Below are 24,660 nucleotides of genomic sequence, written 5' to 3'. Positions count from 1 at the left end.
TAGAAGAAAACTGGAAAAGGATGATAAGGAGGAGAAAGAAAAGGAGAAAGGAAAGAGGATGAACTAAAATCTTCAAATAGAAAGCATTCATGATTTTCCAGGAAAAACTATTATAAAATAATACACACCAAGATACATCCTGGAGAAATCATAAACATTTAATATAATGAAAGAATCTTATGATAATCCAGGCAGAAAAGAAGTCGCTTACATATACTTACATACACTGGGGAATATTCTAGCAGGCTTTTGCAATATTTAATACCAGAAGATAATAGAACAGAGGGCTTAGAATTTTGAGAGGAAAAAACCCAGTGATTCAATAATTCTATATATGGCTACATGGTGGGTCAGTGGTAAAGAATCCGCCTGCCAATGCAGGAGACACACAAGACGCGAGTTTGAACCCTGGATTGGGAAGAGATTCCCTGGAGGAGGAAATGGCAACCCACTCTAGTATTCTTGCCTGGGAAATTCCATGGACAGAGGAGCCTGTTGGGCAATAATCCATGGGATCTCAAAGAGTCAGACACAACTTAGTGACTGAGCATGCACGCACGCACGTTCATTTATAAATACAACAAACAATAGTCCTAAAAATGCAAACACCTGTAAACTTTTTTTGGTGGAGGAGAGTAAATTCAAAATAAAATACTAATATCAGCCAGCCAAAACTTGAGTCAAGTTCAGGAAATCAGGAATTCAGAATCTATATAATATGAAAGACTAGTAAGGTAAACAATGAATCCACCTAAATATACAATTAAACAACTTTGAGAAATAGGATCATAAAACAGAACATAAATGTTGTAAAATCATAACAATGTAAAAATAAAATAACTCATGAAAATTCTATAATGTAAGACACAATCTCCTCTTCAGAATGGAGTTAATAAATATTGTCTAAATATTAGATTTTTTAAAAATCAGTTTTTTAAAAAGAAAGTAACAAAATATTTCAAAATTTGCACTTGTACATGATGTCTGAATACTTCTCCAGGAAATAACTTTATATCTGTGTTTTACATAGTTCACCAAAGCTTTGGGAGCAATTAGTGAGCAGCTAACAGGGCTACTTGGAACATTGTGATTTTTTAAGATAAAAGAAACATGGGGGCTATGATCAGAGATTAGAATATTAAATTATAAAAAAAGAAAGGAAGGAAGACAGAAGAAATCTAACTCATTTTAAGGAGAATTAAGAATCTGGAGACCTCGACTGCTAATAGAAGTGTAGACTGGTTCAGCATTTTTGAACAATTTAGCAGCAGCTATCAAATTTCTAGATGTGGACCCTCTGATAACCAGCAATTTCACTTCTAGGAATTTACCCCTATAGATAAACTCACAAAAGTAGCAAAGATATATAAATGTACATAACAATATTTGGTGTAGCACCATTTGTAATATTTAAAGATTATAATAACTCAAATGTTTATGAATAAGTAAGTGGTTAATCAATTACACAGCACACAGGAAACCTGTGAAAAAGAGTGAGAAATCTTAGGGATTGATAGGAAAAATATTATATTAAAAAGAAAAATGTTTCAGAACAGTATACGTGATAACAAATCTATTCATATAAAAAAGAGACACAGCTCACAAACACAGAATATATACATGCTTGGGTGTACAGAAATATCTAGAAAGACACACAACATACTGCTCAAGTTAAAAAAAAATCTTATGAAGATTTCTATTTTGTAAGATTTAATACAGATAACAAACTGATCTTTCAAAATTTTTGTCTTTTAAGATAAGTCCATATCAAATCTTAATTTCCAGAAGTAAGAAACCAGAGGGTGCTAATATATCCACATTCAAAATACCCAGTTTCCACTAGTTCAACTATTCTAGGAAATCCTCCCCCAAAGTTCATTTGGCTGGTAGAATAGTCTAAGAAAAGCCAACAGAGGTCAGAGAGCTTACTTTCTATGGTTAGGGAGGAAAATCAGTGACAGGCCACTACAATATATTCAAGGGGCCCAATTTACTCAGTGCAGAAGTGCTTCAATTTTTACTCCAATGTTAAAAATAATAAACCTTAAAAGCTATGATCAACTCTACAAAGAAAATCAGTATAGTAAAAACCAATTTTCTATTTAAGTAAGGAATTATACAAAGCACTAAGCATTAATTAGAGTATGTATTTCTTTCAATATGTGACTTTTCATCATATCTATATAAAATATCTCCAGAAGAATAGAAGGAAAGAACAACACTGATTGCTAATAGAGAGGAAAACTGGGTGCCCATGAGACACTTTAAAACATAACAAGTTTTGAACCATGTAAAGGCATTACCTATTTAAAAAATAAGAAAAACTACAACTGATTTGCGTAAGACCAACTATTACTCAATACGGCAAAGATGCAGAATTAGCAACATTGTGTACCTACTACACTTCTTTAGGTTGGTTCTACTTATTTTCTTTGATACTGCATCTATAGCAGATTATGAACATAAAGAAAGAAACCATGTCCTATCTTATCCCTAGAAAAACTTGTCTTCCACCCTTACTTTCAAGATGGTGAACATCTTGAAGCAAAACAGTATTTCTAAATTCCCAGCCACTGAATATGTATCTTAAAGAAATTTTGAAAAGTTTGAAGCCACATAAGATGAGAAGAGGATGTAACAAAAGTTTATTCTGCTACCTGAAATAAAATTTAACTGAAGGAAAAGAAGAATAAATTCTTAATTGAATAATTCCAAAGATAACTGGAGAGATTTTATTCTTAAGGAAACAATTTACTTAAAAATTCATGTCAAGGAAACTCTTCCTACTTCTTTGACAGTATTTAAATAGGAAAAAATATTGATAGTAAAAAGACAGGGTGGAAGACATAATGATTTAGCATTGTATTGCCAAATAATCCTTACTGGGGTGGCCTTGCCAAGTTACTGTATTTTCTAGGGATTGGCAACTTTTATCTATTAAAATATTTTATAGTAAGCTAAATCTGCTAATTATTAACTATAAACACCATCCAAAATTAAATAATTTAATACATTTAATATACACAAAGATTTCAAGAGATAGAATCATTTGTGTAACATATCACTGCTCTTAATGATGAGTCGCAACTAAAATTTCATTTTCTTCAAGAATCCTATAGCACTTTACACATTCTTGGGCTAAGCACTCATCTAGTCCATTCAATACCTCCAAACAAGTAGCTGCTTAACTTGTTCTTTAAAAAAACATAAAATTAGATTCCTTAACACACATCATTAAAGATCTTCTGGTCCAAACCCCTCATTAAAAAAAGGAAAGGGGGGAGAAGAGGAAGAAAGAAAAAAAAAAAAAAAAGCCTAGGGAGTCTCAGTGATTTGCTAGCACATTCAGCAGAACCAAAGAAACAATATTTACATGACTTGGGTAAAATAGTCCAGAAAATAATACTAGATTTCATTTTACAGATGAAATTATTGAAGCAACTATTTACTTAAGATCAGTGGTTTTATGGCTATAATGAGAATTTAGGTCTTGTCTAATGTTCAGAGCATCTCTAATGAAGACTTTTTTCTAAATAACCTAAGTGTAGCCCTCCATTTAGATACAGGATTACAGGGTGCTTTCTGCAGGTACTTCTACCTTTTAGTTGATTTATTTTCAAACAGCAATGAAGGCCTATAACATGCTAAAATAGATCATAAAAAATCTTTATATGAATACAACTAGAATGTATTTACTTTCTCTAACATCTATGTCAGTTGTTTATTATGGGAAATACTACTTGAGTTCCTCTTCTAAAATGAAAGGCCAAGGAGCTGGAGACAAGGAAGGAATACTAATTTATATATTATTCTCCCTTTCCAACCTTAACTTTGTGAAGGAAAATTCTGTAGATGACAAGTATTTCTTTTATGTTAACAAATGTATCAAAGCTTTAGTGTTGAAATTAACATGCCATGATGAAAATAGAAAGATTCCACCATCTTCACAAATGGTTTGAAAAACACAAACACACAAAATCAATGTAACTCTTCACAGACTTCGACTTATAAGTAAGTACTGGGAATGTATTATACAATATGGTAAATATAATTCACACTGTATGTTATATATGAAAGCTGTTAAGAGAGCAAATCCTAATAGATCATGTGACAAGAAATAAATTTTTTTTTCTATTTCTTTAACTTTGTGTCTACATGAGATGGAGGAGGGCATGGCAACCCACTCTAGTATTCTAGCCTTAGAATCCCATGGACAGAGAAACCTGGTGTGCTATAGTCCATAGGGTTGGACACAACTGAAGTGACTTAGAACACACAGTATATGAGATGATATATGTTCAGTAATTTATTATGATAATCCCAAATTAAATTTATACAATGTTGTATGTCAAATGTATCTTAATAAACCTGGAATAAAATTTTTTTAAATAAAACACAATAAAAACTCCTATATATAGAGATAAATATATATTTTTTAAAAATATATATAGATAAATATATATATTAAATATATATATCTCTCTCTCTCACTTAAAAACAGAAAAAACAATACTGACATGTTAACCAACACAGTGTTGCCACCTAAACATACTATTATTAGGGCCTTTGTAAACTCTGACCTGACGCAGTCATCTCTCATAGACATGGAACAACTCTCTAACAATAAAACGGTTGGACATGGAAGCCAGGAAAACAAAGATAACAAAGTAAGTCAAGATTAAAAGTAATCTTTTAATCTTTTAAAAGTAAGCAAGCCAAAAAATGAGAAAGAAGCAGAATAGTGTTTTACAATCCAAATTATACTGTTGAATAGTTCATGCAAATTCTCCACCTTGAACATAAAAGTAATAGTGAACAGGGAGCTAAAGGACTGTGGTAAAAGAAATCAAGCCATGTAAGTGCTTTAGCTGAAGTAAGCTATCAAGATACGAACAAGAATGAAACATTAAAACTCTGTCTTCTGGTCTAAAAACCAGTAAATAGGGAGAAAGGCCTAGAGTAACAACTATACAGGACACCAGGACAGTGACTCAAAGACTATGGAACTGAATCAACTTCAGTTTTTGTTTTTCTAATACTGTAGATGTTGATTTTAGTTTTACTTTTTACCTTTTGGCAGCACAGCTGTGGGATCTTAGTTCCCCAATCAGGAATGAAACTTGTCCATGTATGCCCCCTGCAGTGGAAGCGTGATCTTAAGCACAGGACCACCAGGGAAGTCCCTCAACTTCAGTTTTGAAATGGTATTTATTAGTTATTTTTTGCCAAGTAATTGAGTAACAAATTTGTAAGGACACTGATAGTATATTTCTTTTCAGAGAAACAAGATTAGTTTTCAAAGGCAGGTGTCTTCTCTTTTTTAAAAAATTCCTTTTAGATTTTAAATATATTACAGAATGCTAATGTTTTTTAATAAAAACTTTCTTACAATGGATTTACATCATATTATACCTGTCATTATATCAAATACTAAAAACAAATTTGGGCCCAATAAAAGATGCTGTGCTGAGAAAGTAGCACATAAAGGAATACTATCTTTCAGTATACAATGATTCCCATTACAGTGGTAACAAGAGGTACAAATAGCAGGGAGATATGGATTAGGTGATTTGTTCAAGGCTCTCTACTTATTGAGTAGTTAAAATGATTCTGCATGTTAATAGGGAGAATTTTCAAAAAACTCTGCAATTAACAGACAGTTTTTATTTCATTTAATTTTTGATTTCTAAAAGGAACATTTTAAATGGCTTATTTAAGACTACTAATCTCATTCAAAGGTTTTTAATAATGGACTATTGACATTTATGTAATTATTACAAAGTTAGACAAGTTACATATCAATTCATAATCTTCTAAATATGATGGATATTCAGTGGTTTTTTTATTAAAAATATCTATAAATACTTTTTCATTTTAAATATTTTTAAAACAAGAAAAAAATCAAACCTCAAATAACTAAGATTCAAATGAGAATATGCACATATTTTGAGGATCTACCTGAAAAGCTCAAGTATACCATCAGTTCTGGCTGAAGATTTTTTTAAAAGCATTAAATAAAAAACTGTCTAGATTTCCTTTAAAACTAAGTTCTAAAGTATACCTCCTAAACAAGTAGAGTGAAAAGCCTTAAAAACTCCCAGTTTCATCTCAGAAAACAATAAAAGGAATTCAAATAGTTGCATTACATTTTTATAAAACTATAATTAACATCCTGATTCTAGTATAGAATATTTTAAAGAATGAGAGACAACAGCTTTTAAGCTCCTTTAAAAAACATATAATAACAAAGCCTTGAATTGTGGCAAAAGTTAAGCTCTAAAAATCTAAGAAAACATGAGGTTAGTCCAGATTGAGTTTCAAACACTGACTTGTGAGTTCTTATTTAAAACTGAAGGTAAAAATAGTTACCCACAAAATGAAGATTCTCAAAAAAAACTATTTACCTTAAAGAACTACCAAACCTAGACATCGAGAACACATCTATGGGATCCAGAAATGTTAAACAACTCAAGTCCATGCAATAGGAGTATAGAGTTTTTCCAATTCCAATCCACAGTCCTAAACAGACACTAGGAGATGACAGAAAAGAACGAAGGACAAGAAAGATGCTGCCTTTTTAGGTCCAGTTAGCAAGAATTATCAGTCATTTTTTCCTCAGGATTCAAGGACTGATCTGCCTGCACTTCTTGTTTTTCAGTAGGTCGTTCGTTGCCCACCTCTGGCTTATACTAAATCCTGAAATTATTTATAGGTTTTAAATATCAAACTTACTATACTTTTCCAAACTTTCCACATTTTCTATAAAGAACAAGAATTGCTTTTTACAATCAGGAAAATAACATTAAAATTGAAATATCTTTCCCCAGACAGCAAAAGCATGAAACAGGAACAATTTTTTTTCAATGGAAAATTATATATGAAATAATTCAAAAGTAGAAAAAAGGAAAAAGTTATGCACATGAAATTATTAGATCTAATAATTTACAACAGTGAAATATAAAAAGTAAAAGTTCAATAATAAGTGAATGATGATGGCTCATCAACTTGATGGAATATTATGGACAAGTTACAAACATAGAGAATATGTAGGAATAAGGAAAAGATTATGATAGAACACACAGCTGGAAATTATAATTTAATTATAATTACATATAAATGTGAATACAAAGATGGTTTATAAAGTAGAAAACAATTATGTTAGAATAACAGCATTAGCTCTGTACTTAAGATAAATATTTATCTAAGCCATTTTTTAATCTTATATTTTGAATGTAAACATATGACAAATGAAAACCTATCTGCTTGTTTAATGAAATTCTTCTAAGGAACTTTAATCACAAGCAACTGACCTAATTACAGAGGACTATAAGACATTTAAAAATATTTCATAACAAATTTTTAACTGTCAAAATCAGTAAGTTTTGCTATACTTTATACTGCATTTAACAGGTAATTTTTCTTTTTCCTATTTAATATTTTTAGAAGAACTCCTAGCAAATAAATTAAGGAAGTGACTTTGCTATGGAAAAATGGAAGAACAATGAATTTTATAAGAATTCAGAGGATAAGAATATTAAATTTGCTTCTAGTATCTAAGCTTTTATGCTCTATCCTATTTATTTCAAGTGATCAAATACTTCAATTCTTAATTTTTATAGATGACCCAAAGCAACTCTTAAGGAAGGCAGAAGATTAAGATCTATTTAACATACCTGTCATAATTTTCAAACACAAAAATTACACCTCTTAGAAATTCTAACTGGCAGAACCTCATTAATGAGAATGAATGCTAGTGTTATCATTACCATAGTTAGTAGTAGTAGAAATCATGATAAACAAATAGCATAATTACACTATATTCTTATTTTAGTTAATAACTATTTTCCACAATGTTCTGAGGGATTTTGGGAGGAACTGCTGTTACAAGAAATGGATTAAAAGACAATACTTAGAAAGTTTTCTCCATATAAGGGAAATTAGTAAAGTTGATTGTCTACAACATTTATTAACTATGTGTGCCTCACATAGATTTTTAAGAAATACATAAAGGAATTGTGGAAGAAACCTCAGAAAGCAGTTTAAAATACTCTCACAAAAGGCAAACATTTCAGCAAGAAGCATAAACCTTCTAGTGGATATTATTTTACAATTTCCCATTGTTGTAAGGATTATTATACTTATGAACCTGCCATCTAATTTGAAACTTTAAAAAGCCAAAATAGAAGATATTAAAATAATAGAAAAAGAATGAAATGCTCTATAATGTTGTTAGGAAGATGACAGTAGTTTTATTTTAAATGTCTAACTGATTAGAAAAACATAAGAAAATCACTCAGTGATTTGAACGGTTATTCTATTCTATAAACAAATCATTGCATTATAACTCATACAGGGCAGTTAAAAAGGTTCAGGAATGTTAAATGGGACTGGGGTGAGAGAAAGAAAGAAATAAATGGTTTTACCTAGAAAAAAACAGTATGCCCTTTTAAAAATTATTTTCAAATACATTTAATAAATGCAACAACTAAGAACAAGTAGCCAGATTTTCAAGTTATTTTATATAAAGCATGCGAACTATTGATCTGCTTTACTAGTGTTTTCTAAATGTTAAAAATAAAGGAATTAACATTCATACAAAAATATGTGAAATTAAAAATCTCTTACTAAATCGGCCCCTGCTTGAAGTAAAACATCTGCAACATCCGTGTGTCCATTTTCACAAGCGTAGGTTAAAGCTGTGTCTCCTGTTGCTGTTGTAGCATGAACATTAGCACCTGGCAAGCAAAAAAAATTACACATTTATTCTGTGAATTTTAAAATTATATTAGATAATTTGATTTTATAATTTGGTGAAACTCATAAACTCTAAATATGAAAACATCAGAATATATTTTAAGAATCCTAATTTTCCTTTAAAAATGCTTTGAAAAAATGCTTTTAGCCATAAAGAAACTATACCAAACAACTAAAAACTATAATAGTCTGTCTATATATCCCCAGTAAGATATACTCTAAGAAATAAAAGAGCTGCTAAAACAAAAAATACAAAAAATATAAGTTTTCAGAAATCATATTGGCAGTAGTTTTAGTTTCTTCTGAAAAATTTTATGAATACTTTTTATGATTACATAAAAAGTGATTCTCAAGCCACGAGACAGTTTCATAAACTACCCACTTCAAATTAGCAAAAGTTGCTAAATGTGAGAATTAATGGTGACATGATAGAAAAGACAATGTCAGGAGCTCTAAGTTCGAATATTGGCCCTGTCACTTATTAGCTTGATTTGCTTAGAGAAGCTATGTAACATGATTGTACATTAGTTTTTGTATCTATAAGATGTGTGTAATATTTCTTAATAGACCAGTGGCCAATGGTAATTAATAGAACACATGAGCTGAGCAGAATGTCTGATATCCAGTGATTTCTTAGTTAACATTATTTATTCCTTTTTTTAAAAGTCCTTTAACAATACCATGACTACTTAGAGGGATGTGGGAAGAATGAAGACTGGTGAAGAAAGACTCTTAAATAGGACACAGACAATTACAGAAAATAATGAGAGAACAGTAACTGAATAATATACATACATATACTATCTATAGCAAATAATAATTTTTGAGCCAAGGAAGAGGTCAGCTTGTATGGTTGGTTTGTGCAATGGTTCAAAATCTAAACAATCATTCAAACCGTTAATGATCTGGATTAATAAATTATTTTAATAATAATTCAAAGGAAAAATTGATGCTGGTTATAATCAAATTAACAGTGAAAGCCCAAAAAGGATCAATAAAGTTTTGCTAATATTTCATTTCCCTTTATACATTAATTTCCTTATACATCAAGTTTTAAACAATTTACTAGACATGGATTTAAAAAAATTACTTTCAAAGGAAATATAAAGGCTTACATCTGCCTGGATCAATATATATATATCAATTTTTTGATATATTCTTAACTTGCTCTATATAAAACTATATGTAAAAATACTGATTTCTTACTACTGCTTCACAATATATAAAGCACAAATTATTTTATATAAAGACCAAATATTTCTGCCAAAAAACAATTTCCACTTTTTCATTCATTCTTTTTTTTTTTGAGAAGTAAGAAATGTCAAGAAATGACATTGTCAAATGTTATAGAGGTTATCAAATTATAACCTCTATGTCATCCCTATATTCTCTTACTGAAAGACTGTAGAAGGAGCTAATTTCTCCCCTTCAGAAACTACAAATCATTCAATGGAAAGAGAAGATCAACGGGAAGTCTTACCATCACTAAGCAAACATTAACTACTTTATAAAACTTTTTTTTTTTTTTAAGACATTTTTGGAGATTTAAAAGCCTAAGACGAGAGTTAAATTGTGGAGCTGTTTTTCAACCTTTGTAGAAATGAAAAAAATAGAGTTAATTGTTAAAGTTATGAAAAGCAATATAAAATTCTTTCTCCAAAAGGCGTTATTAAAGCCACATACCAGCAGCCAGTAAGTATTTAACCAACTCCAGGTGTCCCTCCTGAGAAGCCTCCATCAGAGGTGTGGAACAGCCGAGTTCTATGTCAGCCCCCGCCTTAATCAGGAAGTCTGCAACTTCAGAAAAACCTCCACAGCAAGCCAACGTCAGAGCAGTTTCTTGGGTTTCTTCTGTCTGAGCATTTATATTTGCTCCTGGGAAAAGCATAAAAATAGATAAAACTATAGTTACAAAAGACTTACAATTAAGTGTTCTGATTTCTGATAATTATCTCTTATTTTTTCTGTTTCTGGTGTTCCACCCAGGGTGTTGAAAACTTATTTTATCATCAATGCAAACAATATCTTAGTTGTAATAAACTTCAGTGATACTGACACAAAAATTCAAAGGAAATTGATTTTTTTAATTAAAGAAGTAGAACTATTTTACCTTGCGCTAAGAGTAGTGCCACCATCTCTTCATGTCCCTCCCGAGCAGCTTCCATCAAAGGAGTATATCCTTCATCATTAACTTCTTCAAGATTTGCTCCCCTTTCAATAAGCAGAGCTGCCAATTCAACATGTCCTCCACAGGCAGCCAGAGTTAACGGCGACTCGAATGAATCCGCAGGCATATTCACTTGAGCACCACTATCCAAAAGCAAACGTGCTACCTCTACATGTCCATCCTGCAGATTTTCAGAAGTAAAACAAGAAGAAAAGAATTTTTGTTTTGATATTTTTTAAGTGGGAGAAGAAAAGCAACAGATTGTGGAAAGACAGGAGGGAAGAAAAGGAGAGGCAGCTTAGATGCATATATATTATCATACACATCTGAGAAGTTTTGAAATCTGTCTTATCAAAAGTCCATTAAAATTATTTTACCTTACTTTAGAGTAAGCCCAAAATTTTCCATAAGAATCAAACTTGGTACATACAGTTACAATTTCAAATAATTTTTAATTTCTACATTCTCTGAAGTTCAAAAAAGTATTAAATCCATAGTCATCAGTAACTCAAAATAAAATAATTACTATTTATACTACAGCCAGGGTCAAATATAGCTATAGCCTCAAACTTAAGTGTCATGTTTAAGTGTAGAAATTGTGTTAGATCTATTTAAGAAACAAAGACTGAGAAAAAATAACAACAAATTCTGTGAAGTCATTATCATTTGGGATTATATCACCAAGGTAAATCCCTGTGGACTGATACTATCTTATATTTTTTCTTATCACTAGTTTGTTGTAATAAGGCAAAGAATTTTACAAAGATGCAAAAATTACTCACTTGTAAATAATTTTACCATGAGCCTATCTGCATAGATAGGCAATTAACAAAATATTCTCATGGAGGTACCCATTCTACCCCTTTATCATCATAAATACATTTCTTTAATTTCAAATTCTTTGCTTCAAAATTTTATGGGTCTTAACTCCTGTGGAAAATAAAGATAGAGCTGGTATGTTGTTCTTTATTTTAAAAAATGACCCAATATTGCTAATGAAAAGTAAACAGAGTAGAAAAATACGGTTTTATAAGGTTGGGAAACTCTTTTACTGAAGAACTAATGAAAGAAACCTTAAATATTAGGTTTCAGTATCTATCTAGAGTTTTATTATACTTAAATAAATAAGTTAGTTATAATCACTTTAGCTTTAATATGAACAAATACTTCACATTAAAATAAAACACATTTTTACCAAATTCCTATATTGAGTTATTTGGTATCTGAAATATACACCTAATTTAAAAGAAAATAAGGGTTTATAAGTGTCCACAAATCAGGGAACTACTATTGCACCCAGCTTCTTTAGGTTCCCAAGAAACTGTTTTGTATGAATTTAATTTTTGAAGATTCTTTGTATATTGTGCTAACATACCTAGAGTACAGACCTTAACAGTGAAATTGTGCTAAGAACTTTTTAAATATTAATGTGCAGTATTATTTCTAACAAAGGAAAAAAGAATACGAAAATAAAATTAAAAAAGAATAATCCACTCTTTAAACAAAAATAATTTGACCATATTTAACTGTACAGTTCAGCAGCACTAAATGCATTCACATTGTTATGCAACTCTCATCATCATTCATCCCCCAAATTTTTCAATTTCCTAAAATGAAACTCTGTTCCCATTAACCACTAAGTCCCCATTCCTCCTCCCACCTCCCCCAGGCCCCTGGGCATCTAACAACGTACTAAGAACAATCAACTCTTTGGCTTCCTTGATGGATCAGTGGTAAAGAATCCACCTGCCAGTACAGGAGACATGGGTTCGATCTATAGTCTGGGAAGATCCCACATGCCACAGAGCAACTAAGCCCGTGTGCCACAACTACTGAGCTTGTGCTCTAGAGCTGAGGGGCCACAAGTACTGAAGCCAGAGTGCCCTAGAGCCCATGTTCTGCAACAAGAGAAGCCACGACAATGAGAAGCCCACGCACTGCAACTACAGAGTAGTTCCTGCTCGCCTCAACTAGAGAAAAAGCCCGTGCAGCACTGAAGACCCAGAGCAACCAAAAATAAATAAATAAAATAATAATAATCCACTCTTAAAGGCCTAATATCAATATTAATTTTTTTTTTAATTCTAAGAATTCAGTCTTAGCCATTGAGCAGTAGCTGGGATTGGCCTTACCCTCCTATCACAAACTATAAAAATTGGGATAAAACTACTAGAGGCACTGGACAGCAACCAAGCTAGGGTTAGAGTTATAATCACTGAAAGAAGGAAGCATATGAGATAAGTGCTACATTCACTCTAACTTTTTCTCTTTAGGCATCTTCCAAACCATGGCCCAAGGAAATAAAGCCTAAACAAAGAATGAACATCTTTAGGACCAAAGAGTTAAAGACCTAGGAGTAAAAGCAATGCTGAAATTAAGCCTCAATAGGATCAGGGTGATTCACTGGTAATTTAAGTACCTGATAGAACAGAATTTAACAGTCTTAAAAGAAGGACAGGATAATCCAGAGCCTTGAAAAGGGATCATCTACAGCATATGACTTACAATAAAAAACAGTTAGACAAATCAAGAAGCAAGAAAAGGTGACTGACCTCAAGACATAAAATAATAAAAACTGACCCAGAATTGAATCAGATATACAAGATAGAAGAAAAGAACTTCAAAACAACTACTACACTGCCTGTGTGCAGCAATGAATACTCAGCACAGCCAAAAATAAATAAATAAAATTTAAAAAGAATAGAAAAACAGAGAAAAATCAGTGAAACCAAAAATTAAAGGCTCATCATTACGTTCATATGCAATCTAAAGGAACCCTGAATAGCCAAAACCAACTTGAAAAAGAAAAACAAAGCTGGAGGACTCATACTTCCTGATGTCAAAACTTAAACAAAGCTACAATAATTACAACTTTGTGGTTCTGACTTAAAGACAAACATACAGGCCAATGAAAGAGAACAGAGAGATTAGAAATAAACCTTGCATGTACAGTCAAATAATTTTTGATAAGAGTGTCAAGATGATTCAAATGGGAAAAGTCAGTCTTTCTAATTTTGATGCTGGGAAAACCAGATAGTCACATGCCTAAGTGTGAAATTTAACACTTAACCTAATATCATATATAAATTTACTCAAAATGGATTAAAAACCTAAAAAAAAGAGCTAAAACTATAAGAAAATACAGGACTAATGCTTCATGAAACTGGATTTGGCAATGACTTCTTGGATATGGTATCAAAGGCACAAGAAACAACAACAAAAATAGATGAGATGGACTTCTGAAAAACAAACCAACAAAAGCACAACTTTTGTGCACAGAGGAGACTATGAACAGAGTAAAAGGGCAGTCCATGAAATGAGAGAAAATATTTATCATTTATCTGATAAGGAATTAAGATCCAGACAATATAAAGAACTTCTAATATTTATCAACAGAAAACAAGCTAATTCAAAAATGGGCAAACGATTTGAATAGACATTTCTCTAGAAGATATACTGCCGTAGAAAACAGTATGGTAGTGGTAATCCTCTTAATTATACTTATGACATGTGTATTTTACCATGATGAGAAAGCTGGAAAGAAAATAAAAGTACATGAGTGTGCTGGAAATAACATAGCTAAGGCTGCCTTTCGTATGATTTCCTACATCAATAGATTTACTATGAAAAGCTAAACACTGCACACATCCCCTTCAGCCTCTAATAACGTACAAAATTTTCAGATTCCTCACCATCTCATAACAATTTTTCCAAAAAATAGTAATAATTCTCAAAGGCTTAAATACATATGACTCTTTCGTCCCATATAATCTCAAGTGCAATTTAAAATTACCATGCAAGCCTCCATTAAGGCAGTGTGCATCTCATCTGTTTTGTGCTCTTGATCTGCACCAGCATCAAGCAGAAAGCGAACCATGTCCAAATGGCCTTAAAAAAAGAAGAAAACAAATTTTAAAACTATATTTCTCAAGAACTATCAATTTAATATATAAGTATTAAAATGGGAAATATTTTTCTTTCAGATGTCTATACAAAAATTTATAAGAGAACTTATTTTGCATTCAATAAATCAACAATTCTACAAAGCCAATCCAAAATAGTAAGCAGGCTCTCATCAAGGTCTTATCTAGGTTTTAAAGATCAAATTAGTCCAAAGCACATTAATTCAAGCTAGGTAAAGCAATAAAATGGTAATACTTATACTTTGATTTAATCTATATAAACTATAAATCAAAACATTGAAATAAAACAGAATGCCAAGTAAAGTACGTTTGGATCATATTTTTCAGAAATAAAGCTTTAAAACAATAACCATAAACTCACTGTGGCAATGAGCAGGCACAGAAAACTCCACTTAAAATAATTTCAACCTTCTTGATACATTTAGTATATAAAAAGCCTTAATAGTCAATAAGAAAAAGACAAACACTCCAGTAGAAAAATGGATGAAGGACATGAAATGGCAATTCAAAAAAAAGAAATGAAAATGAATATTAAACTGATGAAAAATATATTAAACCTTCCTACTAAACAAATGCAAATTAAAATGAGACACCATTTTTTACTATCAAAATGGCAAATATTAAAAAGAATGATAATACCCAGTGTTGGTGAGGGTGTAGGGTGGGGTAAAGGGCACTCTCAAACACTGCTGGTGGGAGTGTAAATTGGTTCAACCTTTCTAGAAGGCAATTTGGCAATATGTATCAAAAGCCTTAAAAATGTCCATACCCTTTGACCCAGCAATTCCACTTCCAGGAATTTATCCTAAGGAAATAATCAGAGATTAGGCAAAGATGTCTGCACAAGGATGTTATCACAGTGTTTTTAATAATAGTGAAAAACTGGGAACAATTCAAGTGTCCAACAATAGGCAGTTATGGTGCATCCATTTGATGTATTTGGCAGAGATTGCTAATTCCCTACCCAATATCCATTCTTTCATTTTCATCCTGATTTCATCTCAGTGGCAACATGCCTGACTAAAAGACTACATTTTCCTGTCTCCCTTGCTGCTATGTGTAGCCAATGGGATGTAGGAGGGACTTACAAGGCAGAACTTCCAGGAAGACTCCTTAAAGATAGCTGACGTTGGAAGGCATTCCTCATTTTGCCCTTACCCCTTGCATCCTTCCTAGAATATGGACTGCTGGAGCCCTAGCTACCATCTTTGAGCACAGATAATAGGTAACCTTGAGAACAGAAACCACACACTAGGATGGGTGGAGCAGAATGCTGATATCTTAATAAAAATGGAACTGCCTTTTCAGTTCTAGATAGCCTATTTTTGTAACTTAAAAAAATTTTTTTTAATCCACACCACTTGCAGGATCCTAGCTCTCCCACCAGGGATTGAACTTGGCACTCGGCAGTGAAAGCATGGAGTCCTAACCACTGGACTGTCAGAGAATTCCCAGAATTGTTTTATATAAATGAGAATGAGTTTCTCTTTTGTTCAAATCATTATTAATTTAGGTTTTGTAACAAAAGCAGCCAAATCTACTCCTAATTAAAATAGTGAAATACCATGAGAATATCAAAAGTTGTACTACAAAAATACTTATTGAGATGGGGAAGTGTTCGTGATAAGCAGACTATAAAAGTGTTAGAGTATGACCATTTAGTTTTTAAAATGTATATATACATTTTGACCTGTGGACAATGTGGAAGGTTAGGGTACAGTCAAAAATCCACATCACAGTTGGCCCTCTGTATCCATGGTTCCATATCCGAGGATTCAACCAGCTTTGAACTGTTTAGTACTACAGTACATATTTATTGAAAAAAATCCATATGTAGTGAACCTGTGCAGTTCAAACCCAAGTTGTAAGACTCAAGTGTGTATACATTTGTTTATAAATATACCTAAAAAACACGCTGGAAGTAACTATACTAAAATATTGTTTATATGCTTTTTAAATATTTAGATGGTAACATTATATGTCATTGTAAAATTTCTTTACACTATTCTGTTTTTTAGGATTTATATATCATGTGACTATTATTATTTGAGTGTGTATTATTTTTGAAATAAAGATTGGAAAAATCATATAAAACAAAAGTTATTAAAGAATGGAAACCCTCTAAGTCTGTGCTAAGAATTCCGGTTGACTTTACAGCTAGTTGAGTAAATTTTGAATTAAAATAATAAGAAAACATATACTATGAAACTATACTATAGGAAATACAGGCTAAAATGGACTTTCTATATAATGTCTCAGAAGCTAGATAATTTTATAGCACAGGGAAAGTATAAACAATAAAAAATTAACTCATACTCAGTATCCAAATATTTAAATATTCAAAGTTATTATGAAAAAACTCTATAAACATATATACATTTATAGAGTACCTTTGTAGCATGCAAGTGTAAGAGCACTTTCTTTGAATTCATTAGAATGAGTGTTGATGCCTGCCCCATGATCTAGAAGAACTCTTGCAACTTCCACATGACCTGCACTGGCTGCTTCCATTAAGGGGGTATGTCCATTTTCATTATGATCTTCTATATTTGCGCCTTCATTAAGTAGCACTTTCACAATATCAACAAATCCTCCAGCACAGGCATAAGTTAATGCAGTGTTGCCTAACAAAAAGAAATTAAAAATTATGATAAAACTGATACAATTCCTATTATACTACTGCTCTAGTTCTATTGCTTCAATTACCTTACATAAACCACTACAATTATTATCTCAAGTTTTTCATTGTATTGGTTAGAAGCATCATCTGAATTTTATCACTAATTAAAAGGTTTATTATAAATGAGCCAATTTACCTCTCTTCATATTTCCTTAGCTTGTAAAATAAGATTGTCATCTTGAAAAATTACTTCAATATATTTTAAAGTAAAATATTCTAATGTATCAAAGTATTGCTTTTTCTTACAACACTACACAACTTAGAAACACTTAACATTTTCTATGTGTATTCATTTCTTAATTTTCTTTTACTTCTCCTTTATCTTTAAACATTTATTCATAACACAATTCATTGATCTAGATACATTTTCTTTCTGAAATATATGTTTAGCCTACATTTATGAGACCCAAGGAGACAGAAATAAATCTCCCTCAGCTTAACTCCTTCAAAATAAAAATTTATTTAAAAGGTCATTATTCTTTGATCTGCCACTTATTTCTTTCTTGATTTGTTTTGAGGACTTTTATTATTAAAGGGAGTAGGGAAATGGTTTAACTACCCAATAGTATGAGACTGAAGAAGACTGTTTTAAAGGCTCAGCAAGAAAATTATCATTTCAAAGCCAAAGTTGTTCAGAATTCAACTGTTTTAACAGTCTCAGACATTAAGGATATTAATTTTACTACAACTATGGCAAAATGGTCAGCAAAGTGACCTACAATCCCTTCTAAGAAGTCATGGTCATTTAAAAATAAATTAGGTTGCATTTAACATTTATTTAAGTATGCTAACATATACTCAAATGTCACTTAATGGAACACTGATATGTTTTCATTATTGAAACTGTTTTTTAAACCATGTGCTTGCTTGAGATTTAGGAATCTCATTACTAAATGTATATTTTCTGCAACTCAAGACATATGCGGAGAAGGCAATGGCATCCCACTCCAGTACTCTTGCCTGGAAAATCCCATGGACGGAGGAGCCTGGTAGGCTGCAGTCCATGGGGTCGCGAAGAGTCGGACACGACTGAGCGACTTCACTTTCATGCATTGGAGAAGGAAATGGCAACCCACTCCAATGTTCTTGCCTGGAGAATCCTAGGGACGGTGGAGCCTGGTGGGCTGCCGTCTATGGGGTCGCACAGAGTCGGACACGACTGAAGCGACTTAGCAGCAGCAGCAAGACATATGACCAAGAGTAATAAAGAACCTTACTAGAGTAGCTTTCATGTTGCCAGGAAAATACCTTATTAGTAAATGCATTCTGTACACTTGACATAAAAAACTCTATAAGGTTTTGACTCTCAGGTTAATATATACAAGGTAGTTGCTATTTAAATGAGACAAAGAATTGTGAAAGATACAGTTCATTAATTTGCCTCTTTAAAACATTATATATCATTGTGGCAAAGAAATTGTCTCCAGCAGAAAAACTGTCAATCCTGATCAAACAGAATGTAAGAGTATTCCAAAGACTTCTGAAGATAACAAATTAATCTATATTTTACTCAGAAATTCTAAACAATGGCTACGATTTTTCTGTATATTTACAACCAACTATCCCTAGGAATCAAATTTTTTTCTCTCTCAGGTTATAGTTATTCACATCAATTTATTTTCCTCAAATGAACACATCACTTTCGACATACCTGTTGCAGACTGTGAGTTGACATCTGCATCATGAAGAAGCAACAATTTCACAATATCTAAATAACCTCCACTAGATGCTGCCATTAGGGGAGTTATATCTCCTTTATTCCCTCTGTCTTCAACATTAGCATGCATAGCAAGCAATACCTTTAAAACACATAGGCACATGGAGAGAAACTGTCAATTCTTACAATTAATAGTACTCTAGGTAATATACTGAATCTGGGAAGATACTCTTTTAGAATGGAGACAAGTAAAAATAAAAATAATCACCTTTGGGGAAAATATGCTAGTGTTCACTGCTCAAAAAAAACACTGGTTAAATGTTATATTTTATAATACCATTACATATTATCTCTAAGTAAAGTAGGTAATCATATAACCATCCAATTATAAAATTTAACTGCTACTGTCAAAAAAATTGTATTATGCTTAGGATTATCTAGCAAGAGAACAGCAAACCTATTCACAAGACAGAAACTAATTGGTAAACACGTGGCTATTTCCCAATATTGCTCTAACAGAAAAAAAAACTAAAAAGAATTGGGATAATCCAGATGGAATGAAAGTAAATCAACATTTTTCATTATAGTTGTATATGATTTCTAATGGCAAGTTTAAAATTTACTATTATTAATATTATCTCTATGTGGTTTTTTTTCCTTTCCTTTTTTTCCCTATGTGTCTCTCATTCATTAGGACTGTTTTTGAGTAAGTGGCAGAAAAAATGGACCATGACAAGCTGCATGCACAGAGAACAAAAATTAATTATGTATCAGTTTCTATTTAACCTACTGCCAAAAAAGGAAAGACCCTGGTCTCTAATGATGATTTTTTTATTAATGATAAAAATAAATAAAACATCAAAATCTTCCACAATTCTGATCACTAAAGATTACTTCTGCTTACTTGTGCTAATTCATAATACCCAGCTGAACAAGCCAAACACAGCAGGCTTTCTCCTTCTTCAGTATGTTCATTTACACTTCTGCCTTCATCTAGCAGTTTACGAACAGCATTCACATCCCCATCAGAACAAGCTTCTGCCAGACTGCGACTGAAAACAAACCAACACAGAAAAACTCAAGGTCCTATGATAATGAATTGTATTAAATATATACAGTTAGTTATACAAAGAAAAATGCTGATATTGTAAGAAAAAAATTATTTGAATATTTATTTGCATACTAATTTTTCATGTATGTGGACCAAGCCAGAAAGCAATAAGTAAATGTGAAAACAGCTGTCATATTGTCATGTCATATTAAGTTTTAAATAAACTGTATAAAGCATTAGATGAACAAGTTTTTAAACTAATGTTATGATTCCCAAAGACGTATTTATCTTAAATTTTACTCGGTAATAGTGAGGTAATAGAAGATGAAAATCTGAATAAAATTTTTATTGCAGAATGACTAACAAAATCGGTGAGTCTCTAACTCTAATAATGTGCATACAAACAGCCCATGTTTCTCGTTAAAATGTAGATTCTGATTCAGTAGATCCAAGTGGGGTCTGAAATTCTACATTTCTAATAAGTTCTCAGGTTATGCTGATGCTGCTAGTTCCAAGTGCCATGTTTGAATAGCAAGGACCTAGATTACTGCATTAGCAACCCATTTCATTTATTATTACTCAGGCGGTCAGTTTAGAGTTTCAACTATAACCTTTGGAGTAAGTAACTTCATTAGAAATGAAAATCAGATACAGAATTGAATACTCAGCAGAAGTCATTAAACACATACGTGTCTACTTGTCCTGCACTGTGACTGTTTTCCGCCCTCATCCGCGTCAGTGCAGCGGCAGCTTCATCCAGTGCACAACTTACTGAGGATGTCAGTCTTCGGAGTACCTCAGGATCTGCAAAGGCTTTACCATCAGCAGTTGACAATTTGCCAATTCCTTCAGTGTGCATCAATTAGATGGTGCAGGGAAAGAAGAAGCATAAATGTATAAATTGTAATTACATTTCTTAACACTATTATCTAGGGCAAAATGCATGTGTAAGGCTGACAATTTAAATTTTGCCACTAACATCAAAAGGCCATTCATAACTACCTATGTTTTAGTCTTTTCATCTTTACAATTCACATAACACTAATTTGTCCTCTACCTAACTCCAAATATAACTTAATGCTTACTGTAAAAAAATGGATGAGATTTCTATCAAAGTATAATTACAGCATCAGATCTAAAGTATAAGATCCTATCTATCTATTGATATTTTTAGTAGTAATGAAGGAAATATTCTTTAATATTACAACAAACAATCCAACAGTTTCTTCCTTTGATTGAACAGCCACCTAGAACCATTTTCTGGGTAAACATGGTAAATTAAAATAAATTATCATATTTTACATTTATTATGTGCTTTTAAATGTACCAGACATAAAGGAATAAAACGTAGCTCCTGTCCTTACAGAGCTCACAATCTGGTTGGTCTAGGCTGCCAATAAATCTTTTTCTCTAGATTCAGTGAGGAATCAGTAACAGAAAACTTTGTTGATAATATCACCACCTGTTACTGCTGAAAATGAGAGGAAAATAGCCAATAAAAATTTATAGAACAAAAAAAAAAGAAGGGAAAAATTGCACAATAAGAGAAAAAATAGACATTGTGATGCTCTCCAATTAAAACAGTATGATAGTATGACACCTGCACAGAAAAATAATTCTATCAAGGATATATAATAGAGCCCCCAAGATCCTGGATTATTTGTGAACTCAATATATGACAAAGGTGGCACTTCAAATCAATGGAGATAAGAGAGCTTATTTCCTAAACACTGTTCAGAAGTTGGCTATTTGAAAATTAGGTAAGATCTCAAATTCATACCATTTACAAAAATAAAAACCTGGTAGACTTAAATGAAATCTGAAAAGTACTATTATACTATGTAGTATTCTTCTATTGCTGATGTTAAGGAGGATTTTCTAAGCATGAGACCAAATCACGAAAGCTATAAAGTAAAAAATTAGTAAATGGGATACTAAACATGTTTATTTTCAATAAAAATTTCTATATAATTAAAGGCACTATAAATAAAATTAAGGCAAAATAAAAACTGGAAAAATTAACACACAATTAATTTATATCATTTATAAAGAACTACCACACAACTTGTTGATAACATTGACTGAACACAAACTATGAAATTGACCAAAAGAACAAAGGTGTGAGACCCTTTCAAACAGTTGATAGGAAGGTATACTGACATAAACTTGACATTTCTATTGATAAAAGTTATCAAAATTTTGAATGCAAAAATATCCTCTGACCTAGCAGTATCACTTTCTAAAACTCTGTCCTATGAAGATACTTGCACAAGCAAGAAAAGTCATGGATATATATGGATATAAACTATAGCAGTATTTGTGATATAAAAAAATTGGAAATAACCTAAAAATATCAACATATAATGTTATAGAAGGATGAACACAATAAATTAAGTGAAAAAAAGTGAAGTCGCTCAGTCGTGTCTGACTATTTGTGAACCCATGGACTATAGCCTACCAGGCTCCTCTGTCCATGGGATTTTCCAGGCAAGAATACTGGAGTGGGTTGCCATTTCCCTCTCCAGGGGATCTTACTGACCCAGGGATCGAACCTGGGTCTCCCGCATTTTAGGCAGACACTTTACCATATGAGCCACCAGGGAAGTCCAAAAAAGAAAAGTTAAAAAAAGGAAAATTATGATTTGTTAATATGAACCTATTTAACTTAAAAAAAAAATCATGTATTTATAAAACTACAAGTGAAAGTCTGAAAGTATATGTAAATCCTGACAAGTATACATAAACCTTTACAATCAAATTAATACATCTCATTCTGTTTTCAGTCAGTTCAGTTCAGTTGCTCAGTCGTGTCCGACTCTTTGCAACCCCATGGACTGCAGCACACCAGGCCTCCCTGCCCATCACCAACTGCCAGACTTTACTCAAACTCATGTCCATTGAGTCGGTGATGCCATCCAACCACCTCATCCTCTGCCGTCCCCTTCTCCTCCTGCCTTCAATCTTTCACAGCATCAGGGTCTTTTCAAATGAGTCAGCTCTTCACATCAGGTGGCCAAAGTATTAAAGTTTCAGCTTCAACATCAGTCCTTCCAATGAATATTCAGGACTGATTTCCCTTAGGATGGACTGGTTAGATCTCTTTACAGTCCAAGGGACTCTCAAGAGTCTTCCCCAAAACAACAGTTCAAAAGCATCAATTTCGGTACTCAGCTTTCTTTAGAGTCCAAAGCTCACATCCATACACGACTACTGGAAAAACCATAGCCTTGACTAAACGGACCTTTGTTGGCAAAGTAATGTCTCTGCTTTTCAATATGCTGTCTAGGTTGGTCATAACTTTCCTTCCAAGGAGTAAGCATCTTTTAATTTCATGGCTGTAGTCACTATCTGCAGTGATTTTGGAGCCCCCCAAAATAAAGTCAATGGAAACACTGTTTCCATTGTTTCCCCGTCTATTTGCCATGAACTGATGGGACTGGATGCCATGATCTTTGTTTTCTGAATATTGAGCTTAAGCCAAAATTTTCACTCTCCTCTTTCATCAAAGATTCTCTTTAGTTCTTCACTTTCTGCCATCAGGATGGTGTCATCAGCATATCTGAGGTTACTGACATTTCTCGCAAAAATCTTGATTCCAGCTGTGCTTCTTCCAGCCCAGCGTTTCTCATGATGTACTCTGCATGTAAGTTAAATAAGCCAGGTGACAATATACAGCCTTAACATACTCCTTTTCCTATTTGGAACCAGTCTGTTGTTCCATGTCCAGTTCTAACTGTTGTTTCCTGACCTGCATACAGGTTTCTCGAGGCAGGTCAGGTGGTCTGGTATTCCCATCTCTTTCAGAATTTTCCACAGTTTATTGTGATCCACACAAAGGCTTTGGCATAGTCAATAAAGCAGAAATAGATGTTTTTCTGGAACTCTCTTGCTTTTTCCATGATTCAGCAGATGTTGGCAATTTGATCTCTGGCTCCTCTGCCTTTTCTAAAACCAGCTTGAACATCTGGAAGTTCACCGTTTATGTACTGTTGAAGCCTGGCTTGGAGAATTTTGAGCATTACATTACTAGCCTGTGAGATGAGGGCAATTGTGTGGTAGTTTGAGTATTCTTTGGCATGGCCTGTCTTTGGGATTGGAATGAAAACTGACCTTTTCCAGTCCTGTGGCCATTGCTGAGTTTTCCAAATTTGCTGGCATATTGAGTGCAGCACTTTCACAGCATCATCTTTTAGGATTTGAAATAGTTCAACTGGAACCATCACCTCCACTAGCTTTGTAGTGATGCTTTCTAAGGCCCACTTGACTTTGCATTCCAGGATGTCTGGCTCTAGATGAGTGATCACACCATGGTGATGATCTGGGTCGTGAACATCTTTTTTGTACAGTTTTTCTGTGTATTCCTGCCACCTCTTCTTAATATCTTCTGCTTCTGTTAGTTCCATACCATTTCTGCCCTTTATTGAGCCT

General features: G+C 32.6%; 1 protein-coding gene across 6 annotated transcripts in view; it reads right to left on the bottom strand.

Annotated features, from left to right (window-relative positions):
* ANKHD1 (ankyrin repeat and KH domain containing 1) overlaps nucleotides 1–24,660 on the bottom strand; it is a 104,733-nt gene that overhangs the window by 49,941 nt on the left and 30,132 nt on the right. For 5 of the 6 annotated variants that reach the window (XM_061423669.1, XM_061423668.1, XM_061423665.1 and 2 more), the window contains exons 3-10: nucleotides 20,922–21,078; nucleotides 20,086–20,233; nucleotides 19,176–19,323; nucleotides 17,235–17,468; nucleotides 14,715–14,809; nucleotides 10,865–11,102; nucleotides 10,438–10,629; nucleotides 8,626–8,735 (exon numbers count right to left, since the gene is read on the bottom strand). In XM_061423669.1, the coding sequence (XP_061279653.1) occupies nucleotides 8,626–8,735; nucleotides 10,438–10,629; nucleotides 10,865–11,102; nucleotides 14,715–14,809; nucleotides 17,235–17,468; nucleotides 19,176–19,323; nucleotides 20,086–20,233; nucleotides 20,922–21,078 (1,322 nt within the window). The remainder of the gene's footprint in view (nucleotides 1–8,625; nucleotides 8,736–10,437; nucleotides 10,630–10,864; nucleotides 11,103–14,714; nucleotides 14,810–17,234; nucleotides 17,469–19,175; nucleotides 19,324–20,085; nucleotides 20,234–20,921; nucleotides 21,079–24,660) is intronic. The other variant, XM_061423670.1, reaches the window with a different exon arrangement.

Source organism: Bos javanicus, chromosome 7 (assembly GCF_032452875.1).
Source record: "Bos javanicus breed banteng chromosome 7, ARS-OSU_banteng_1.0, whole genome shotgun sequence".
Taxonomy (NCBI): domain Eukaryota; kingdom Metazoa; phylum Chordata; class Mammalia; order Artiodactyla; family Bovidae; genus Bos; species Bos javanicus.
This window is presented reverse-complemented; position numbering and strand designations above follow the sequence as displayed.